Source organism: Amyelois transitella, chromosome 11 (genome assembly GCF_032362555.1).
Source record: "Amyelois transitella isolate CPQ chromosome 11, ilAmyTran1.1, whole genome shotgun sequence".
Classification (NCBI taxonomy): domain Eukaryota; kingdom Metazoa; phylum Arthropoda; class Insecta; order Lepidoptera; family Pyralidae; genus Amyelois; species Amyelois transitella.
In genome coordinates, this window is record NC_083514.1 from 3,801,798 (window position 1) to 3,824,867 (window position 23,070).

Genomic DNA, 23,070 nt, shown 5'->3' on the forward strand with positions numbered 1-23,070 from the left:
CGGACTACGAATAAAGGAAAGTAAGTACTTATTATGTATTTAGGTACCTAGTGTTAGGAATGAGAAAGGGATAATAAATAAAATTGCTAATTATACTGACAATTTTATTAAGTAGGCATTTGTTGTCATTATATATATCTTTAAAAAAAAACTAAGACAAATTATTTGTAACCAGTTGGGTAGTCTTAAAATATACATATTTATAACAAAACATACCTACTTACCTACTTACCTACATACAAACATACTCGTAACTAAGAGACAACATGTAAGTTTAAATTTTTTTGATATTTTATACACGATTAATGAATTCCGTGTTTAACCTGACGTTTTTCGGCATAGACGATTGAAAATGTAATCGCTTCATATTTCAAACACAAAAGCTGCTGTTATCTACTAGATATTATTTATCCATTCATTTTGATAAAAATTTGCTATTGGAAGTAAGTACAACTAATTTCAAAATTTCATCAAAACGTATAAAAGGTAAGGTAGGTAGGTAGGCATGCCATTGTCAAAGAGTTGGCCAATTTACATCTGCTATTCTGTTCTGGTACAAAACAAATCGACAAACCTTGTGAAACCAAATCTAATTATTTATATGGCCTCTAATAACATTCGTTTCACACTCGAATGTAGTAGATATCTTAAACTAAATATTATATTAATCTTTTAAAAACATATCTTATAAACAAATTAGTTAATAAATCTATCGATCACAGTCTCAGAAGAAAATCACTATAAAGTCGTTTATTATACAGCTGAATCACGTAGGGATCATTACTAGAAAAATATTTGAAGTATCTAAATCACACTCTGTGTTATGTCTATCAAATCTTAGTGAAAATTGCCTCTTGGAAGCACTAAGTTTGCGTCATTCTGCTAAACCGTCAGAGTATCGTGCTCTAGATACCATTCTATTCTATCGTGCTAGGTGTAGGTGATCCCAAATTAGCACACCACTAGATTGAACAGCCTCGTTAACAATAATCAGATCATTTAGTTTATAAGATCCTCATAGAATCGGTGGGTTTGATGATGTTTCTCTCTAAGCTCAAGAGTTTTCTTTGCGATTCTTTATAATCGCTGGAATCTGATGATTCGTATTGCATATGGCGGTTGTATAGTCTGATTCTTCTTGCCCTTGTGTCGGAGTCATATCCTAGGGTCTGTGTGCTTCCTTTCCGCGACCTGAAGGCTATCCTGTAAGGCGTACTGCTTTGCACGTCTGACATTGATCGGATATGTCGTCTCAGTTTTGAGTCCTTGGTGAGATTTGTGAAAACCAACGATCTCTCCATCTTCGCGTCTTCTACTGACCTGGAAAGAGGAAAAATTACGTGTTATCATATGAGTACTGCATTTATCTGACTTTTGAGAAAATCTTTTCTTATGACGCTTGCAAATAATGTCCGTCTATAGGTGAATCATCAGAGATTAAGTAGATATGTAAATATATAAAGTTGCAAATATATCAGTCAAATTATAATCAATCTGTCACTTGTACACTTTTGTACTATACGAATATCATACTATTATCCTCTACGCTCTACCAACAGAAGTTGGAACTATTGAATGTACCGCTGCGTGTTAAAGATACTTAATGCATATGAACGTTCAGTGTAACTTTATGTACTGTATCATAAATACCTCTCTATTGAAACACTATTTTATTTTTGTGTTGGGTGGTTCTCGATACAAACATTCATCCCCTCTTTTATCCCCTCTTTCACAATTTTTTCGCAATAAATAGCATTTTCTGCTTCAGGGTCTATCTCCGTACGAAAATTTTCAATTTCGTCAGAATCGGTTTAGTGGTTAAGGTGCGCCTGCGTAACAGACAGCCAGGCAAAGTTACTTTCGCATTTATAATACTGCCGCGCAATTTAAGAACGCAGTAAGTACCACTTACTGCGTTTATGGTTGTCCTATATGTAGGAGATGCTGACATTGCGATCTACAAGAATCAAAGACCCGTTTTCTTCTATCTCGTTTAGAAACGGAAATACGTTATAACATAAATGCAGTAATGAGCAGATTTTAATTTCACTTTCATAATATAACTGCAGTAAAAACACTTACTTATTTAGTATTATGTAGAAACATTTCATAATGGTATTAGCAACACAACAATAGTGCAGTATTTACCAATAACGTCATTTTTTATATGTTGCCATGGTAAAAGCAAATGACTCTCACATAATATTCATGCAGCAACTACAATTATACTGCGTTTATCGAAAAGCTCGTCGGAATTGTTTTTAGGTTTAACAAGTCATGAACGCGGCAACTGACAATTACGGCATTTATTGTACGTTCATGTATTTGTTTATCACTAGAACGATATTAAGTTTAATGTCTTAAGATCACTTACTGCATTAATGCTTCAGCAATATACGTCTACTATTAAGTGAAAAGGGCCGTTCGCGCAAGTTACGGTTTAGGACCAAGAGACTCGTTAAGACAACTCTTTAAGAAAAAAACCTACAGACAGTAGCGTCCCAGTACATTTTTGATCTTATAATGTATGTTAGGAAAAATACCTCTTTTTTTCAAAAAGTTAGTGCCACAAGTGATAGAAATTTACGTAATAAACATAAATTAGTCATGCCGTTTCATAGGCTTAGCAAAGTCAGTAAATAATTTATGGGGAACTGTATACGATTTTATAATAGGTTGCCGGAGTCTGTTCTTGATATGCCCAACCGAAAATTCAAAGAGTATGTAAAGAAAGTACTTTGTGAGAAGGCTTATTATAGGACTGATGATTACCTTAATGATAAAAACATCTGGCTTGAGCTTGGCACAGGAACCTCGTAATTAATTGTAGTTTGATTTGAACTTAAATGAAAATTCAGTACACTCTGTACATAAATCTTTTTAAAATTGGCAATCCATAATATATATATATATATTATATATATATTTTCTTTTTTCAATATTAAATCTCATAAATATATAAATCTGAACAATGTATTCTCTCGTCCACATTCTATTCTAAGTTTAATTAATATTGTGAAGTTGACGTTGTTGAAGAAAATGCTGCAGTGCAGTTTGTTACCGCTTCTTCTGCACTGACGCCTTGGAAGCGGCAGTAAACTTAGTTTTTAAGTAATTTATTTGACGTCAACCAATGTTGTTAAACCATACGTTTTGACAATTATTAAGCGATATATAGTATCCTATAGTAATGAATAAAAATTTTGAATTTGAATTGAATTTGAAATAATGCATCGAAAACAAAATGCTCAAAATGTTAAATCATCTCTCTCAAGTACATAAAAAAAAATTACTTATATGAGATTTAATAGATTAAATTAAATATAGATTTATTTTTTTCAATATGATTAGTAATTGTTAAATAAAACTTATAATGAAACATTTACATTATTATTCAAACTTTTGAACCTCAGAGGTTATTATTTCGTACTTATCGAATTATTAATTTTATTTATTAAGCAAATGGACATGTTCCAGGAAGGTTTTTAATTTATTTTATAAGTTTTTGACCTTACGAATCTCAAAATGGGTGCCATTTTATACTTAATTATTAGTTATAATTTTATTCTGTTAAGCAAGTGGAGATATTTTTTTGATGACCAAGAAGGTTTTTTATTTATTTTATAAGTTTTTGAACTGATTGTTACCTTACGAACCTCGAAATGGGTGCCATTTTATACTTAATTATTAGTTATAATTTTATTATGTTACGCAAACGGAGATATCTTTTTAATGACCAAGAAGATCTTTAATTCATTTTATTTTTTATTTTGGTATAGTTCAAAATGAAAGCGTTACTGACTTAAGATAAATGCAATGTAAATGCAATATTACTGCGCTATATAATCTGTGATAAGTCATTTCCTTTCATGTTTTTTATTATCATAAATGCAGTATATTATAAAGTTACGGCGCATATATTGTGTTGCAAAATGTAAAATAACATTAATTCACGTAACCTATGTGCTGTAAATAAAAGAATTTTAGCATAAATGCCGTAAGGATCAATTTTACTGCATTCATGAAAATAATGTCTTATGAAAAAATTAATTAAGCCATAACATAAACAGTTTTAATTAAATTTTATGCACTATATGATAATTTAAACACCAAACGCCACTATCAAGATAATCTTCGAGTTATGCTCTTTAAGTCAGTATAGTTATTTTTAAAAATTTTTGCATAACATATTTTAGGTAGCCTAAAATAAGTTTAAAACTTTGACCGCGTTTTTCTCGAAACTGTTCTCGTGTTCTTTACTGCGTTCTTAAATTGCGCGGCAGAATATTGGTACGGATGATTGTTACCACCATATCATAAAAGTGTTCTATGCATACCTACCTATAGGTAAGTATGATAATTTTTCTATTTGACCTACTTATACTTATTAATACTTATCATTTTATCTCGGATCACTGTCCGTAATAATTTTTAAAGCAATTAATATCTTTGTTTCATTCACAAATCACAAAAAAATGTTTTGAATGTTCTTTTTTATTTTATCTAGTTAAGTGAGTACATACTTAATTAAATTAAAGATTAAAAATGATGACATCATGATGTCATTCGATAAGCATGTTCTTGATTCTTTAAACGTAAGCAGCCCCCCATTAATGATATCTTAATCGTCTGTCAAGGAATTTATAAACGTATCGGTTTTCTAGAAAGGAAATTTTAGAGTACCTACTCAAACAAGCAAAATTACGTAATTATTTTGTTAATTTTGTATTTATAGACAATTTTTTTTAAATGTTAATGCCATAGAAACTAAACACTCACCACGATTTAATTATCCACATAGAGTTACATACAAAACATGATATTAAACAGTATAATTTCCATTAACAATATACTTCCTCTTCTATTGTCATGTTTGCAAAAATCCCCGATGCATAACATGGTTATATCATTTCATTTGTTGATAAATACAGTTATGTTACATGAGATACCTAGGTACAGTAAGCAGAGAACCTACTAGGTATTTAGTTTAGAGTATTTCTCTTAATAAATAATAAAAATAAAAATTATATATTTTTTTTGAATTCACATTTTCTGCTAAGATTAGATATAAATATATCCTAAAAAAAGCAGGTAAGGGTAATTTGTTAAACATACGTACATACATGTCTTATAGGTACCTAACGGGGTAGACTGAGCCAAGAGTCTTAAATCGACTGAAAGGCCACATTCAGCTGTATGGCTTAGCGATGGAATTTCTGATTAAAATAATAAGAGATTACTAGCCCATCCTAAAAGAAAAATACCAAGTTTGTTAGTCTTTCCTTTGATTGATTTTTACGATCTGCCCAGGGAGAGAAGCACACTTTATGTTTTTTCTTACTACTACACTACCAGACCACTTAAATTATGCTGTGTGCTAAAGAATACTTACCTGTTGCATATTTGAGCTAACCAGAAAAGCGTCATAACCAACATTACATTCACTTAGCTCTTCTATTTTTATTCTTATCTTTGCATTCCTCTCGCATTCTTTTGAAGTGTGTAATATAAACGGAATACAAGTATTTATTTTGTTAAAGCACGTTTTCATAGTTTACTCATTACCGGAAGAAATTTGTTCCGATCGATCGAGTAAACCGCGAACGATGGTGAAAATATGTTAATATTTTGTTTATTCATACTCACCGTACTTACGAAGCTTATTAATGCGGCTGTTTGTCCGTCTTTTACGTCAAAACCGTTGAACCGGTCTCCATGAAATTTTTGATACAATATATATTAAAGAGTACGGAGAAATAAATAGGCCGTGTGCTTTCTGGCGCTTTACAATAGAACCGCTCTGTAACTTGGATGTTGTAAAAGGCGACTTAGGGATAGGCTTATAACTTGGGATTCTTCTTTTAGGCAATGGGCTAGCAACCTGTTACGATTTGAATCTCAATTCTATCATTAAGCCGAACAGCTGAACGTTGCCTATAAAATTTTTAAGACTGTTGGCTCTGTCTACCCTGCAAGGGATATAGACGTGATTATATGTATGCATACCTATTATGTTTGTATGTCCCGACGATTTTAATCATTCAAGTGAATAAGGTACGAGCGGCTATCGATTCCTGTTGGTCACGCGATGGTCCCAGCGTGGACAACCTACCCCACTTAATAATCCATTTAATATGTCCGTAGCTCAATTAACTAAGACTACGTTGTTACTAAGTAGTTTTAATGGAAATAAGTATAGGTACTTATTAATTTTTTTTAATATTTCACAAATCTATTACCTACGTATTTATCTACATTAATTTATATTGAGTTATTCAGGTAAGTTCAATATTTAATGCTTCTCACAAGTCTACCTTCCGCAAACCATATGTGGAGTTAATAAATGAAAGGAACAGGATATTACTCCAAATCTGCACTAACTAGCTTCCTAGTGCGTGATTATTGTAAACATGACCTTTGACTGTAGATATCTTTAGACCGTTTTCATATTGTTGTCAACGTACTGACATTATTTGAACTAAGCTTTTCATAAATATTCAAATAATTCTTCAGGTAAAAATAAATAAATAAATTACCTACCAAGTTTCTCCTTTCAGTCTTTATGGATAGGTATCCATAAAGACTGAAAGGAACGCCTGCCCAATTAAGATATGCAAACAATCTTTTAAAAAGCTGTGCAATTATTAATACCTTTTTTAAAACACTTAGACCTAGACGTTTTTCCTATTAATAAGTTCACTGCTGCAGTGTAGTTTGTTCCGCCGCTTCTTCTACACATGCGGTTTGGGAGCGGTAATAGATATTATTAAGATTTAAGTTATGTGACGTCAATAAGTGATATCTTGTATCCAATTTTGAAAATAAAACTTTTTATCCTACCATATTTTGGTCGATGGATGTGAAAGTGCCCTTATTTTGAGTTTATCTGGTTTCTCGATTATATTAGCAGGAAAACCTCGGACCTTAGTAATGTGACTCACAGATATTTTTAACCTTTATTTAAGTTTGTTAAAGGTACAGATTTAATTATAGTGTATAACCTACATTCCTTCCAAATACCAAATTTTTGTTTCATCTAAGTAGGTATATTAAGAACCAATTCATTTTTCATAAAAAATTCTCACAATTACTATTTTCAATCAAAATACGAGCAATGATGTTGATATGAGTCGTAAAAATAATATGTCCTATTACAAAACATTTAACTTAAATATTTTGATAGCCGAAAAATTCTCAACGAAATGTTGTTATGAAGCGTGTCATTCAGTTCATTATATAATGCGAACGTCAATTAGTTAGCGTAAACTTCCTTCTATATACCCATTTCTTGGAAAGTGATGTAATATTTAGTTCCAGATTAATCGCGATCATTAGTTTAAATTATATCAATGCTATTGCGATAATTGCCATGGCGGATTATGTATTTGTAGTCATTTCTTTTCTTCTGTATTTGTAGATGCATTGTCGGAGACATATGCATTAAATGTTAACCACGTGGTTAGGTCATCCAAGGTTCACTTCTGTTCTGAGAATAACAACAATAGTCGCGTGCTTACAATAGCTTACCTTCAAAACATTATTGAAGAATCAAAATAATTGGTATCGGTTAAACATTTAAGAACATACATATATGTTTATATGATAGAACCGAGATTCAATTAGTGACAGGTTGCTAGCCCATCGCCTACAAGTTGAATACCAAGTTTATAAGCCTATCCCTTAGTCGCCTTATACGACATCCATGGGAAAGATATAGAGTTCTTTCCACTTTACAATAGAAAGAGTGGTTCTATTGTAAAGTGACACCACACGGCACAAAACATAGTAAGTACACGTTGTTAGTTCTTTATCGATATTGTGAATTGCTTTGAAGGTAGGTAGTAAGTAAATAGTATCAAAATATTTTGTGCTAGTAATTTAAGGGAAAATGGTTTTAATTTGGAATTCAGACTATAGAAAGACGTAGTGTGGTAAATATATAGAACTGTTTAAAATAGTATAGCGCACTGGCCGCTAAGAAAAAAACATTGAAGAAAAATAGTGATTTTCATTTGTTAATTTTCAAAATGATTTTCATGGATTAGAATTACCTACTCACGTTATTTTCATGTTTTCAGTTTTTAAATTATAGTTTTATTTTGATTTACCAACACGTAGTCATTTTATTTTATACCGGCATATTCTTTAAACAAGAATAAATCACAAAACACAGTTTGAAGTAGCCCCAATTAAGTTCGATTGTATGACAAATTTTTCACACATTTGTTTTAGTATACTTTAGCAGATTTATAATAAATCCGATCTTTGGACTTTGGCCGGCATTGTTTATACAAATCGTGATACATTTCATTCGCGCCGTTTGGCACCGGTCTAAGTTTATCTAGAGCACTTATAAATACAGGATGACTTTTTGAACATCAAATTGTCAGAATAACTTTAGTACCGGACAGTTGCGTTTCCGATAGAAATGTATATTTAGTTAAAACCGAACCTTCCCTATGCAGGATCGTTGTCATATAATTATAGGCGTATCTCGGGCTCTTCTCTAGAGAGATGAAGAAAGTGACAGTGACCAACGCTTGAAGGATGATGACAAAAACTTCTGATACACATTTAAAGTCAATATAGGAACCGAAAATGCCAACTTTTCACCCAAAGTAGCTGTTCTAGTACCCAGCTGATTAATATTCTCAATTCGTATGAGATATTTTTTTTATATTTCCTTTATTATTCATTGAGAAACTGACTGGTGTTTAACAGCCATCCTGCTCTCGTAGCATTGCGTAAAATACTTTCGTTGTCCTTTTTCACGTCATAATAAAAGCGAGTGCCGTTTGATTCCCGGCACCAATACAAAAAAGAATAGGACCACTCCATCTCTTTCCCATGGATGTCGTAAAAGCCGACTAAGGGGTAGGCTTATAAACTTGGGATTCTTCTTTTAGGCGATGGGCTAGCAACCTGTCACTATTTGAATCTCAATCCTATCTTAAAGCCAAAAAGCTGAACGTGGCCCATCAGTCTTTGCAAGACTGTAGGCCCTGTCTACCCCGCAAGGGATATAGACGTGATTATATGTATATGTATTATGTATGTATAATAAAAAGCGGAGCAGTGATATTTTTTCGCGCGATAAAAACGACGTCATGCGTTCCATTCTACGAGGGCTGTATTACTTCGACGATAATGCAGTCGGCAGTTTTTAAGAAGTAGATCAAATAAAAATAGTAATTGTAAGAAGCAGCTAATGGAGCGGACTAGTTCAGTCCCTTTGCTCCACTTGTACTTTCTATTAACACGAGAAGAACAGCTGCACTGTATTGGAAAATAATTATAATCGTAACCTGTTACCTAATCATGAATAATAAGGGTTTTTCCCTACAATGTCTAAGTAGGTGAGTAAAATAGGACGATGATATAACAATGTATTCATGTTATGGCCTAAACAATAAGTGTTTTCAATTTTTTTATATCACAGTCCCTTTGCATTATCATAATTTTAACTTGGGAATCTTCTTTTAGGCGATGGTCTACCAACCTGTCACTATCTGAATCTACCGTATGGTTCCCGGCACCAACAGAAAAAAGAATAGGTATGTCTACTCCATCTTTTTCCCATGGATGTCGTAAAAGGCGACTAAGGGATTGGCTGATAAATTTGGGATTCTTCTTTTAGGTGATGGGCTAACAACATGTCACTTTTTGAGTCTTAATTCTATCATAAAGCCAAACAGCTGAACATGGCCTTTCTGTCATATCAAAACTGTTGGCTCTGTCTACCCCGCAAGGGATATAGAAGTGATGAGATGTATGTATGTATCTGAATGTCAATTCCATCATCAAGATATGTAGCTGGTCTAAGCCTTAAGAGTGCTACTGAATCTATAGGCCCTGTCTACTCCGTAACTGAAAAAGATGCGGTATAAGATGTATGTATAGTATAATGGTTTATAAAAATCTGAAGTTGGGTGGTTTTTCGCAACTGTGGGGTCCTAGATGCAATTCTTAGTGTAGGTAACTTTGTATGTACGAGTATTTGTAGATTATAAGTTGTTTAAGTATGTAATATTATAGACAAGACATTTCAATGTCACAATATTAGATAACATAAACATCTTCTTATCAAATTTCCGCGAATTGAACTTCAGGGATGTAATAATTGTTATTATGTTTGACTGTTTGTTTGATATAACTCAGTCAATAAGATATCCTAGTAAATAACATTAAGAAAGTTCGTCGAAACTTATTGATAAAAGTGTGGGATTTTGTTGGATATCAGTTAAATTATCTCATAATATGTTACAAACTTTGGCCATTTTGATAACCGTGTGGTTTCCGTGACTTTAGAATAGAACCACTCCATATCTTTCCCATGGATGTCGTAAAGGCGACTAAGGGACAGGCATTTAAACATTCCTCTTGTAGGCAATAGGCTAGCAACCTTAGTGAAAGGTTCGAATCTCAATTCCATAATAAAGCTATACAGCTGAACGTGGCCTCTGTTAACTTTGTTTGTTATCTCTTCACGCGTTATCTACTGAACCAATTTTCTTGAAATTTCGCGTATATATAATTGAGAGTCTAGAGAAGGACATAGGGTACCTTTTATCCCGGTCAAAACTATAGTTTCCGTGGGATTTGCGAAAACCTGTATTGTTTTGTAGTTGGCGTCAAATCCGCGAGGGCGAAGCCACTAGGTACTTTGTTAAAAACATTAAGACAATTAAATTGTATTAAAAATACCTAAATTTAAAATTAGGTACACGCTAACTAAATATGTACTCTTTTGTTATCAAACCATTCAAATGTTGATAACGGATGAAATCCCGCTTTGTCATTGCTGTATCATCGTGACGTGTTTTACAGGATGAAATTTTATTCTTTATCATATATGAAATATATCCAATAATAATTATTGGCATTAGGGTTTTGAATACCGATTGGGATTTTTTCCCTCCAATGATTTCCTAATGGAAATGAGAGAAAGAGAAAAAGAATACTAAAACTGCGGAAATAATTAAATAAATTTAAGTACCTACAAATAAGAAGAAAATTCAGAAAGAGTTTTCTAAAATGTAAAAGGACCGGAAATTACTAAGTTGATAATTAATCTAACGATGTACAGTCGTAGCAATAAAGGTTCAGTCAAGACCCAGTATATACCTTCATACCAACATAAGGTTTAAAATTTTATAAGATACCTCTTTAGACCTTTGTTTAAAATGATGCTACAATCAACATTTATTTTCCAACCTGTACTAATACGAGTATATAAACATTTGTGTTAAAATGGAAAGATATCAAGACAAAGATATAAAATATTATAAATGAAGATAAAAATAAATGGAGCGTGGCTGATTGTAAACGTAATAAGTAGGTAGATAATATTTTAATTAGAGATTTTGTGTAAAAAACACTTTACTTAGGTATTTAAATGGTAATGTGAGAATGCGAGGGGATTCCTTTTAATTTGTTTCTTTATATTATCTTATTGTGTAAAAATTTATATAAGTAGCTAAAGGAATAGAACATAAAAAACGGATACAGGTACTTAAATGCATATCCCATGTATAATTTCCTTTCTAATCTTCTAAATTTTTCTAAATTTATATAACCATATAATTGAAGGTGAGTGAATATAAGTACAAACATACATATAATCACCCTTGCGGGGTAGCCAGAGCCAATAGTCTTGTAACTACATATGCAATTAAACAGTAATTATTGTAATTAAAGTATACTTAATAGCATTTTTACTTTTGTTATGACTAATTGGGATGTAAGTAGATATAAGGAAAACCGTTTTGTAAATCTTTTCGGTTTTGTTTTTGACCCACGCCAACAATTAACCACACTTGCACCTAATTATTTTTTAATTTTAGTTTTGTATTAGTAATAAAAAAACCTTCCCTAACAAGAGAGCAGCAAGCGACTTACAACATTATAATTCACAATATTTAACACTACGGAGAAAACAATTGAAACTGGTTTATAGGTAGGTACCTAGGTAGGTACTATTTAAATGGTTTCATGATTATTTATAAATGATAAGCCACGGAAAGGCTTAATGATAAACTTTGAATCCTTCTCGTAATAGACCCCTGCAAATGATTCTGAATCTTAATTTTTCACGGTCAGCCATATTTGAAATTACAGAATTGAGATTCAAATAGTGACAGTTTGCTAGTCTATCGTCTAAAAGAAGAATCCCAAGTTAATAAGCCTATCCCTTTAGTCGCCTTTTACGTCATCCATGGGAACGAGATGAAATGGTCCTATTCTTTTTTCTATTGGTGCCGGGACCACACGGCACACATAATAAATAATATGTAATAATTTGACCTCTGTCAAGTTTGAACAGGTACCTGCATGTCATACGTACATATGTATATCGATATCATTTAGATTATGTCCTATCTTAAATCATTGAGATTAGGGTTATAGATCGATAAAGTATAGTATAGGTACCTAGTACCTACCTATTACAAAATTATTTCACAACATACCTACCAACGTAAATAAAACCAATCCCCCACTGTGGTTGTTTATTTTCGTCAGAAACTCAATAACTACTGATCGGATTTTGATGTGCTCTGCGCCAATAGACTGAGTACTATGCAGAGTTAATAATGATTAAAATTTCTGGCATGATAGGCATGACATTCTAAATAAATTACAGGTTCAGTGAGGTACTTTAGAATAGCCAATCCATCTATTTATGAGTAAGGGAATAAGCTCATTCTATTAGGTATCTAGTGCAATCTTTAATGCTGGTCTGAGAAGAACAAGAAAAAATAATTGTGTGTACCACCTGTTTTCAGTACAGATTGTTTATGTCAATGGAGGAAAAGATTCATTAAAAAGACGATAGGTAAGCAACCTGTCGCAATCGAAAATTCAATACCATTTAACCTACCAACTAAACGTTGCCTTCGGGTCAACTACAGTTATGACCTACCGGCTTTGTCTATCCCGTAAGGGATAAAGATGTAAGTGTGTATGTTTTTATCGATATCATGTTACACTATAGTTATGAGCTACCGGTTATTAGTTATGTATCTATTCATCATTAAGTATATGTTGATACTTAGTCATAATATGGTCACGGAATAGGTGTTTATCTGTGTATCACGCAAGCCATGAGCCATCCACCAGCACCAGATCAACAATTTATTGAGGAAGCGTTGAACCTTATCAAATAGAAGTATTCTTCATTTTTATTTTAAGACTTTTGGATCCCGCAGGATGTTGGCAATGATGGAAGCGGACATCTATGAGTATATGACAACTGCAAGTTATGAAATAGTTTATTTAGTGTTTAAAAATTGTACCCGTAAAAAAATTGATAGATTTAACACGAAAGATTAGAATCATTCAAAATTCAAATCTAAGATCCAAGAAGTTATATCAGAATTATTGTTTATCGAGGATTCAAAATTTCCATGAACTATATTTATACCTATCCGTATATTAAAATACCCGGCATACCTATCTAGGCACCCAAATCTCAAGTAGCCATCTGAGATCACATTGATCGCCTCGTGTCGCCAAATTCCACGATAACAATTAATCCTGAATATCCAACTATCATAATGACAATGTACTCACTTTTCTTTGAAGTATTCCGATAACTGGCTCATCTTCCAGAAAATCTGTAGAAGCAGCATCAGCAGAGTGTGGTTAATCCATGTGTACAACTTGTAGCAACTCTCCATGGCGCCCCCGTCACTATCACGGTTCCACGCCAGCTTAGAAAACGAAAATTCACTCATTCGTCACTCTATTTGAAAGTATAATTCGAAAACACCGAACGAGCCGATGCGAATTTGAAAAACTGTCGGGCGTCTGGCGCGAGTCAAGTGTTGAGCGGAATTGTCGAGTTATCGTTCGAGTGGGCACGAAAATAGTGGATTGGCTAGTCGAACCAGCTCCGATGGATTGGACCGCACTTGAGCACCAGTGCACGCGTACTGACTGGCCCTGAGCGATACTACCACCGCAGCCGGTGACGAAAGATGACTAACTCAAATTGATATCGAGTATTTGTTCCGTGCGGAATGTAAAATTCGATTGAAGAGATCATTTGTAATCAAAACATGACAGTGAGAAACACGAAGGAAACCAATATCTTTCTTAGAAACCGTCCGTTCTGGAAGATCAAAGTGTAATTAAGACAAGATAGAAAACAATTAACATGAAATTTGATCGCAACGAAAAACAGGAAAACCTTAAATAAAACTTAAACAATGATATTGGATATAGACTGGCGATTGATTGCGTCGTACATATAACCTCGAGAAGTCTGCCGAGGTAGGCACGGGCTCCATTAGGGCTGTCTTCAAGTCTAATGAAAGTGGATGTATATCGATTCTGAGGCAGCCCCATCACCCTATGGCCTCACCCGGCTAAAGAGACGTCATATTGCATTGTTAAGTACAGTTTATTGTAAGGGAATTTAAAGATAACAAAGTTATAATGACGAATTTGAAACGAAAAATATCGTTGAATTTTAAATGTAATGTTAAACTTTTAATTCTTAACATGGTGTATGAATATATGTGGGTGGATTAGTTTCTATAATTTTTTGATGAAAGTTTTTTCTACAATTAATGAATAACTTCTGTAGCTTCTTGATGAAGCATATTCCAGAAAATTAACAAATAGAAATGTATATATGTACTAGTATAATCCGAAAGAAATCACAAAATAACATGTATTTAATATGACAGCAACACTGATCAGCAAATTAAAAATCTTTGAGCAGTTAACATTTATAGGATTCCGTAATCTAGTCCGACTACTAGCGGATGATATAAAATAATATGAAAAAAGCAAAGTGAATAAAAATATTGAAATCTTTCCAGTCTCAACACATTTATTAGATTCTTTACTGCATACAAAAGCATCTGTGACTATTAATACACACAAACGCGTATGTCTATTTATAAACAGTCTTCTTTGATTTGTGTCTAACAAAGATAGAAAATTCGAGATACTTCATGATTCTATGACATCCTTTAGAATAAACGATCAACTGGAACAGAAGTAAGTGGTAGAACTATTTTTATTCAATCAATAGCATTTGGGGCATTGAGCGAACATCTTGTTTAATAAATGAGATTTGGGTGTAATATTTTGATTGATATGTTTCAGGAAACTGGTCCAATAATCGTTAACCTATCAATTCAGTTTTCTGTAAATCATTTGGAAGTTATTATAATTTTCAGCGCTTTTTTCTGTAATAAGAAATTGAGGTACGCACGAAAGGTCGAGCCCACGGCCGGTCGTCGAACTATATAATTATATTGAAGCTTATTTCAGTTTCATTCACTTATTCACAAATTCCATAGTAGTTTCCTTAAGAATTAACTACCTACGGGTGAACCAATAAAACGTATTCAGGTATCTAGAGTGCCCTCAATATTGAATGAATAAAACTACCAAATTTATGGGTAAATGTATTCTTTCGACTAACAAGACCTAGTAGAATAGGTTGATAGGTTCACACCCCAAAAATGCATGCTATTCTATCATTAGGGTCGCAAACATTTCAATTTAAACGATAGTCAATTTATCTATATATATAAAACTCTTCCGTTACTGAGTGACTGACTGACAGACAACGCACAGTCGAAACTACTGGTCGTAGACAGCTGAAATTTGGAATGTAGGTTCCTTGGGATATGTAGGGGAGCACTAAGAAAGGATTTTTGGAAATTCAACCCCCAAGGGGGGGAAAAGGGGTAAAAACGTTTCTATGAAAAATCTTATTCCTTGGGTTTATAAACTTGAAACTTGGCATGAACACGTACATAGGCAAGTAAATATGTTTGATTTCAAACTACCCTCCAATCGTGATTTAGGGGGTGCGATTGGGTGACTGATTTATTAACGCACAGCCGAAACCGCTCGGTATAGGAGTCTGAGATTTTGAACAGAGGTTCCTTTAGTAACATAAGTGAGCACTAAGAAGGGATTTTTAAAATGTCAACCCCCAAGGGGGGGAAACGGGATAAACTGAGCCGGGGCTGCGGGAAAGTTCTAACGAGATACCGTGGCCCCGGAACGCAAAGGGCAACTGGGTGGGTTTTAGTCAGTAAAAGTCTGACACTCCCTTCCGTTCCACCCAGAGCGGGAGAGGTCATTTGATGATTTCCCATCCTTAAAAAAAAAGACTTTGTATGACAACTTTCAATCGTCTCTTTAACATACATAATAACATACATAATAACATACATAATTATGTACATACATGCATAACATTAATAACATCACGCCTTTAAATCCCTATTTTGTGTTAACACTACCCATACAAACAGCTAAAAGCCTGTGGAAGAAAAAGCCCTGTCGAGATCATTAAAAAACGCTATATATAACCGAATTACACGTGGGCGAAGCCGCGGGCGGAAAGCTAGTTGCACTATAAAATACTATACAAAAAAAGTAGTAATTAATTTTCTTCGTAGAATGTTTAATATGCCTTATATAATACCTACTGATACGATGGGACCATACCTAGATGTTGTAAGATGCGAGTAAGGGGACCAGTATGCAAGATGATCTAAAGTTGAAATATGGTCGCATATTGAGCGTAATATAATATTGAAACTAATTTATAATCAGGGCGTATAGGACCAAGGTTATAATGGATTGCTTTATAGTCTAAGATCCGGCTGCAAAATCACTACGTTCATCGCGTAGTTAATCAAACTCACATTTTAACATACATTTATGAATAGGATAATACATAGATAATAGGGTGCCAGTCAATAAGTGGCCGCAAGTAATTTTAATTAAATTAATGTTAATTAATTTTCAAAAAAAAATTTCGTTCACTTGTTTTTTAAATAAAATATCATCCACATCATAGAAATGTATGTAAAGAATTCGAAAATCAATGGGTGCCGTTACACACTCGGCCGCAACTACTACGCAGCCAGGTGTAAACAGGTAATATTTTGGTCTATTTATACGTTCATGTCGTACACGCATGTTTTTTATATCAAATTAAAGCTAATTTTTTTTTTAATATGATGATATATCGCTGCCTGTGAATAAATGGCCGCAAATTAGGGTTGCTAGCTGTTAAAAACTCGTGGTATCCGAGATAAAGTGAAAGAGAGTTAGCGCGTAACGCCACTTGTTAGACAAGGATGGCGAGTACCAGCTGTGCGAGTATTTGAAGCCATTGCGCACGCGTCAATAGATTGGGTTCTCAACAGTACCTACATGCGTAGTATCTTTTTTGTAAAAAAAAATAAAACATACTCAAAATTCTATTCTTTACGCTTTTTTCATTTTTACTTGACAGCAGAATATTAATTACTTAATTATAATTTTGGAGTAAATGTAAAGTCGTTCGTATTACTGTTTGCATCGCTGGCTGAGAACCCTATCTATACGCGTGCGCAATGGCTTCAAATACTCGCACAGCTGGTACTCGCCATCCTTGTCTAACAAGTGGCGTTACGCGCTAACTCTCTTTCACTTTATCTCGGATACCACGAGTTTTTAACAGCTAGCAACCCTAATTTGCGGCCATTTATTCACAGGCAGCGATATATCATCATATTAAAAAAAAATTAGCTTTAATTTGATATAAAAAACATGCGTGTACGACATGAACGTATAAATAGACCAAAATATTACCTGTTTACACCTGGCTGCGTAGTAGTTGCGGCCGAGTGTGTAACGGCACCCATTGATTTTCGAATTCTTTACATACATTTCTATGATGTGGATGATATTTTATTTAAAAAACAAGTGAACGAAATTTTTTTTTGAAAATTAATTAAGGTCAACCGGGGTAATTGCGTCATATTTCCCGATCACTTGAAGTTAACGCCATAATGTAGGCGAATTCATGGCATTATCGTTGTTTTTGAACATCAAGCCTATTAAATGACTTCTTATGTATAAATTTATATCAATGTTTTTTTCACCAGAGTTTTAAAAAGGTGGCATATTGAGTGTTTTTGAAAGAGGTTTTTCTTACGCATTTACCCCGTTTGGGTCAAATGCGTCTTTATTAAGTAAATACTGAATTAGTAGGTTTATCGGGATGAAAACAAGGTAGCTTTTTACAAACCAATTTTCTATGCTATAGGTGATAATTTAATAAGACAAAGAGAATACTTGATGCATTCAGAGAAGATTTGGTAAGGTCGGGGGGAAATGCGCCTAGTTTTTTATAGACGCATTTGCCTCGTGCTAAATCCAGATGTTGTCAACATTTTACTCATAAAACTTGCCCCCTCTCGGACCACCTATTTGCATGTACTTACTTGTAGGTAGTAGAAACCTATGAGATTTTAATAGTGGTAAGAATTGTAAATAAAAAAATCTGCATTACATTATACAATTTTTATTATAAAAAATTAAAATAAGAGCCAACTTTTTATAAATGCGTTGTTCTTAATTTTCAAAATCAAATTTTCGGTACTGGGAACAAAAATCTATACAAAAATCCTGCCAAAGGAAAACTATTCTGAACTTATTATCCAGTAAATAAAAAATGGCATGTTTTGACTTAACAACGCCTAAATCTAACTTGATTGTGTTATCAAGTTAGATTTAGGCGTTGTTACCTTCATAATTGTAAAATATTAGTCGAAAAGATGCTTATTACAGCAAAAATATTCTTTAGAAAAGTAAACTTTTGTTATAATGAAATTTAACATAATTAGCTTAATCACACTAATTAACAGTAATCAACATCTGTCCACACACCAACGTTATATTCTAACTTCCAGTCAGTCACTATGTGACATATTATAAAGAAATTCAGTCTTGCAAAATTTGACCAGCAATATCAGATAAGATTATTAGAATAAACTTAAGGATATACTGAAACTTTATATAATTAGCTTAATCATACTAATTAACAGTAATCGACATCTCTCCATACTCCAACTTAAAATCAGTCACTATGTGACATATTATAACAAAGTTCAGTCTTGTATATTTGACCAGAAATATCAGATCATTCGGTAACTAATGACTTAAGCTAACCTACTCTAGAAAATGTACTTATACTTAGATAGCGTATACAAGTTTTCATGCTTAAACAATTAAATAACAAGATTAATCGACATAAAATTTCTTAAGACAAATTAACAGAACAAAAATCTTCGTACTTAAGTAGTGTCATATTATTCAACCACAGTATTCAACAAATAATCACATAAAAATATGGTATCTAATACTGAGTATTTTAACTTTTAAATACAATTGTCATTACATAATACTATGTAATTCAGTCTTACTGATCAGAAAAATCAACAATACATTTTCTATACTCTACTGAATATTGAATCCTTCAAATTTTTCTTTGAAAACTACGTGTCCTCTTCGTGTTATTAGGGGGTTTTCAAGAAACTTAACAATGTCAATGTCATGTATGAGTTCAGATACGTCCTCAACGTCAGGGTAATGAAAGGATACAATCTTACTATTTTTAATTTTTCTCAAATACTTAACCTGAGGATGGCCATGATTCAATGAGATTACATTTCCGATAAAGTGTTTCACGGTTTTCTTTGTTGCGAATTTTACAATAATCCAGTCACCAACTTGTGGATGCCTTTGACTGGAATCTGGTTCATATTCATCATTAGTGATATGGTCCTTATCTGGCTGTATTTTATGACATTGTATAGATGTAAGTCCTAGTTCAGTGGATGTATGATCACTTATATTACTTTCTTCTTCAACTTGTTGGATTATCTTATGACAATATGTTCCCCAGTTTTCGCTTGTATCAGAGTCGCTGCTAAGTATTATATTATCACTTTCACTGCTTTCGTCCGATGAATATTTCGGTATCTTTTTCGGTATTTTCTTCTGACATTTTTTTATAGTCGTAGGCATAGGTAATTTCTGTTTAGATTTTATATTTTTCTTCGCCTCTGATTTAGATTTTCGTTCTCTTTTTTCTTCTTCTTTTTTTTGTTTTTCAGCCTCATTTTTCCGCAATCTATTCAAAAAATCATCGTGTGTAATTACTTCACTTCCTTGAACTACCTTTCTTTTCTTAATTTTATATGTCGGGTCAGCTTTTTTTATCGTGTTAAGTAACAAACTTTCAAAGGATACTAGTTCTTCATTATTCAGATACCGGTCTTCCAAAATCTCAATTTTTGGTGTTCCTTGACTTGTACCAGGTAACTGTATCTCATTGGGATGGAAAATAATATTATTTTTGTGGTTGTCAATTGTTGAGGTACATTTCTTATTAATGGTCTTTATTATTTGTCGTGAACATAAACTGTATAACGTTGGAACTTGTTTTATTTTGGCTTCATTGAATCTTTTAAAAGCCTGTGCGTCGTATTTTTCAACAGGTATTACGTCTTTATTTAGGGGGAATATGCCGCCTTTTTTAAATCCATTTCGTATTATTTTGGGATCTAACTCTTTCCAGACTTCCCCGAGGATTTCACTGAAATTGTGTTTTTGCATCTTGGCTCCTACGTTTAACCGTTGCCATGCCAATATTTTAGCATCCCACCTAACTTTCATAGATTTAAATACCGCTAAATCTAAAGGTTGTAACAGATGGCTCGCGTGTGATGGCAGTTTTATAATTTCAACGCCCAATTCTTTTGCTTTCTCTAATACATGTAATTGAATATGCGTGGAATGGCCGTCGTATATTATTAAACAAGGTGACTCTTTACTTACATGAGGCAAGACTGTCCCCAACATGTATTTCTCAAAAACTTTAGCGTCTATCCACCCATTCTTTGTGGCCGCATAACAAGTACCTTCATAAGCATTTTGAGACATCCATTGGTCCCATATATTTTTGCCACGGTATATGATTAATGGTGGCAATTTTTCACCTGCTGCGTTAACTGTAAACAATACAGTCACATTATCTTTTCCCGCCGAAGCAATTGTTCTGGTACTCGCATAGCCTTTTGCCCCAACAATTTTGGTCTTTTCTGGGTCCTTGCTGAAACTAGATTCGTCGAGATTCCATATTCTATCTGGACTATATTGTAAATCCATTGTTTTTATATACTCTTCAAGTGTGTCGAAGTAGTCCTTGATTATGAACGGGTCACATGCGGCTTTTCGTGACATCTCTACCGCTTGTGGTTTTTTTAGAGATAAGTTATTTCTTTTCCGAAAGCCAGAAAACCACTCATAACCCGGGGCTCCCTCCTTGAAGGGTGTCGTTAGTTTATTTTTTTCAACGTATTGCGTTACAAGTTTTATAACTTCCTCAGAGGACAGACCGAACCCGTTCTTTTCCATAATGTGGAGCGAGGTAGCTATTCTTTTCTCAAATTTGACATTTATGGCTGTTGGCCTGCCTCTAGTTTCTTTAACGACACCTCTTCTAAGTTTAACTCTGTCTACTATAGTTGTCCGCGGTATATTATATTGTTTTGAAGCTTGATATGAATTTAAAATTCCATCTCTTACTTCTTTGACGGCTATATTTAAAGTATCTAAAGTGTACGTAGGTTGTGTTTTTTTTTCTGTAGTTACGTACCATTTTGATAAATATCTTAAATCTGAAATGAATGAAATAAAATTGATGTGAATAAGGATTTTGTATACACGTAAAAGGCGATTATGTCATGCAGTGAAATTACCTTATTATCAAATCAAATTATTTGCATGGCAATACCCGCATTCATCTTCGGGATAATGTTCGTAAATAGTAAAAATGGAACAAAAAGGACACCAGAAAAATGAGCTTGCTAGCAATACTCGTGCATGTTGAACTATTATCTCATTCATAATAAAATGATGGGGCATACTGGATATAACGTTTGTTGGCTCTCCACATCCGAAACACTTGGTTGACAAATTAAAATGAGTATTCTGCCATGGCCATACAAGTCTTTGTTGTATAAAGTTTTGAAAATCGTATTTAGTTAAGTATTTGTCAATGTCCATGTATTTCAAAATCACCATGGTAAGTATAAACTCTTTATCTGAAATACAATTTTTATATATTAAATGCTAGCACAAAAAGGTTGACGATTTATGTTTTGAGGAAAATGCGTCCCACAGTCGCAATTACCTCGTAACGGCGAGATGCATTTACCCCAAGATATAAATCCTAACCTAAAAATGGCGACATCAATACCTCCTACAATAAAGCTATTTTATTAAAAATAACTGCCTGTGTAAGCAGCCCATTGATTAGTCCTCACACTCATAATAAATTAAAATCGGTAATTTAAGAAAAACTTAAGATTAACAAGGATTTTGACACTCACCTCTACCAGCAACAAGTTGTCCACACGCATTCGATATACAAAATGGCCGAATTATTGAGTCAGTTCACTACAACGCCATCTAGACGTAATTTATGTAAAGGTTTTAGTTTATACAAATGTAACTAGATAGCACTAGTTAGTCTGAACCGAACTGTTTTCGAATAACTTAAAAAAGACGCAATAGCCCCGTAGACGCAATTAGCCTAGTTGACCTTAACATTAATTTAATTAAAATTACTTGCGGCCACTTATTGACTGGCACCCTATTATCTATGTATTATCCTATTCATAAATGTATGTTAAAATGTGAGTTTGATTAACTACGCGATGAACGTAGTGATTTTGCAGCCGGATCTCGTACTATTACTCACCTGCATAACATATCGATTGCAACCACGATGCATCGTACTACATCGCATAAAAATATAACTGCTACTTCTGTATAAACAGTGCTGCGATATGGTGAATTGTTTGTCTCTTAAAGCATTACATAAAGGAGAAAGTAGGCCGAACCCTGTATAATAATATAATACTGAAATAATATAAATTGTGATGACGCATATTTATGAAAATCAAGTTACCCTGGATGGAACTCTATGACGCGATAATAGAGGACAATTTGCAGTGAATTTGCCTAGATTGATGTGCTGTTGACTGTACAATTATGTTGCTGCTTATCATTTATCATACTTAAGTTCTAGATGTGTCTTCACCTCTCTGGAGAGGAGCCTAATTTTCGCCTGTGACTATGATTTGATTGGCTTGTTTTATACACGACTAGCGACCCGCCCCGGCTTCGCACGGGTGCAAAATTATAAATGTTATTATACATAAAAACCTTCCTCTTGAATCACTCTACCTGTTACAAAAA

General features: G+C 33.5%; 2 protein-coding genes across 2 annotated transcripts; both read right to left on the minus strand.

Moving 5' to 3' along the window:
- Nucleotides 1–99: 99 nt before the first annotated feature.
- LOC106135198 (uncharacterized) lies at nucleotides 100–13,948 on the minus strand. Its single transcript, XM_013335430.2, has 2 exons — nucleotides 13,570–13,948; nucleotides 100–1,320 (listed from the first exon to the last, which is right to left on the minus strand). Exons 1-2 carry the CDS (start codon nucleotides 13,731–13,733, stop codon nucleotides 1,005–1,007), a joined length of 480 nt encoding a protein of 159 aa, XP_013190884.1. The 5' UTR covers nucleotides 13,734–13,948; the 3' UTR covers nucleotides 100–1,004.
- A 4,161-nt stretch (nucleotides 13,949–18,109) lies between these two features.
- On the minus strand, nucleotides 18,110–22,225 carry LOC132902244 (uncharacterized). Its single transcript, XM_060946545.1, has 2 exons — nucleotides 22,200–22,225; nucleotides 18,110–21,485 (listed from the first exon to the last, which is right to left on the minus strand). The coding sequence occupies exon 2, from the start codon at nucleotides 21,220–21,222 to the stop codon at nucleotides 19,261–19,263; it is 1,962 nt and encodes a 653-aa protein (XP_060802528.1). The 5' UTR covers nucleotides 21,223–21,485; nucleotides 22,200–22,225; the 3' UTR covers nucleotides 18,110–19,260.
- Nucleotides 22,226–23,070: the final 845 nt, after the last annotated feature.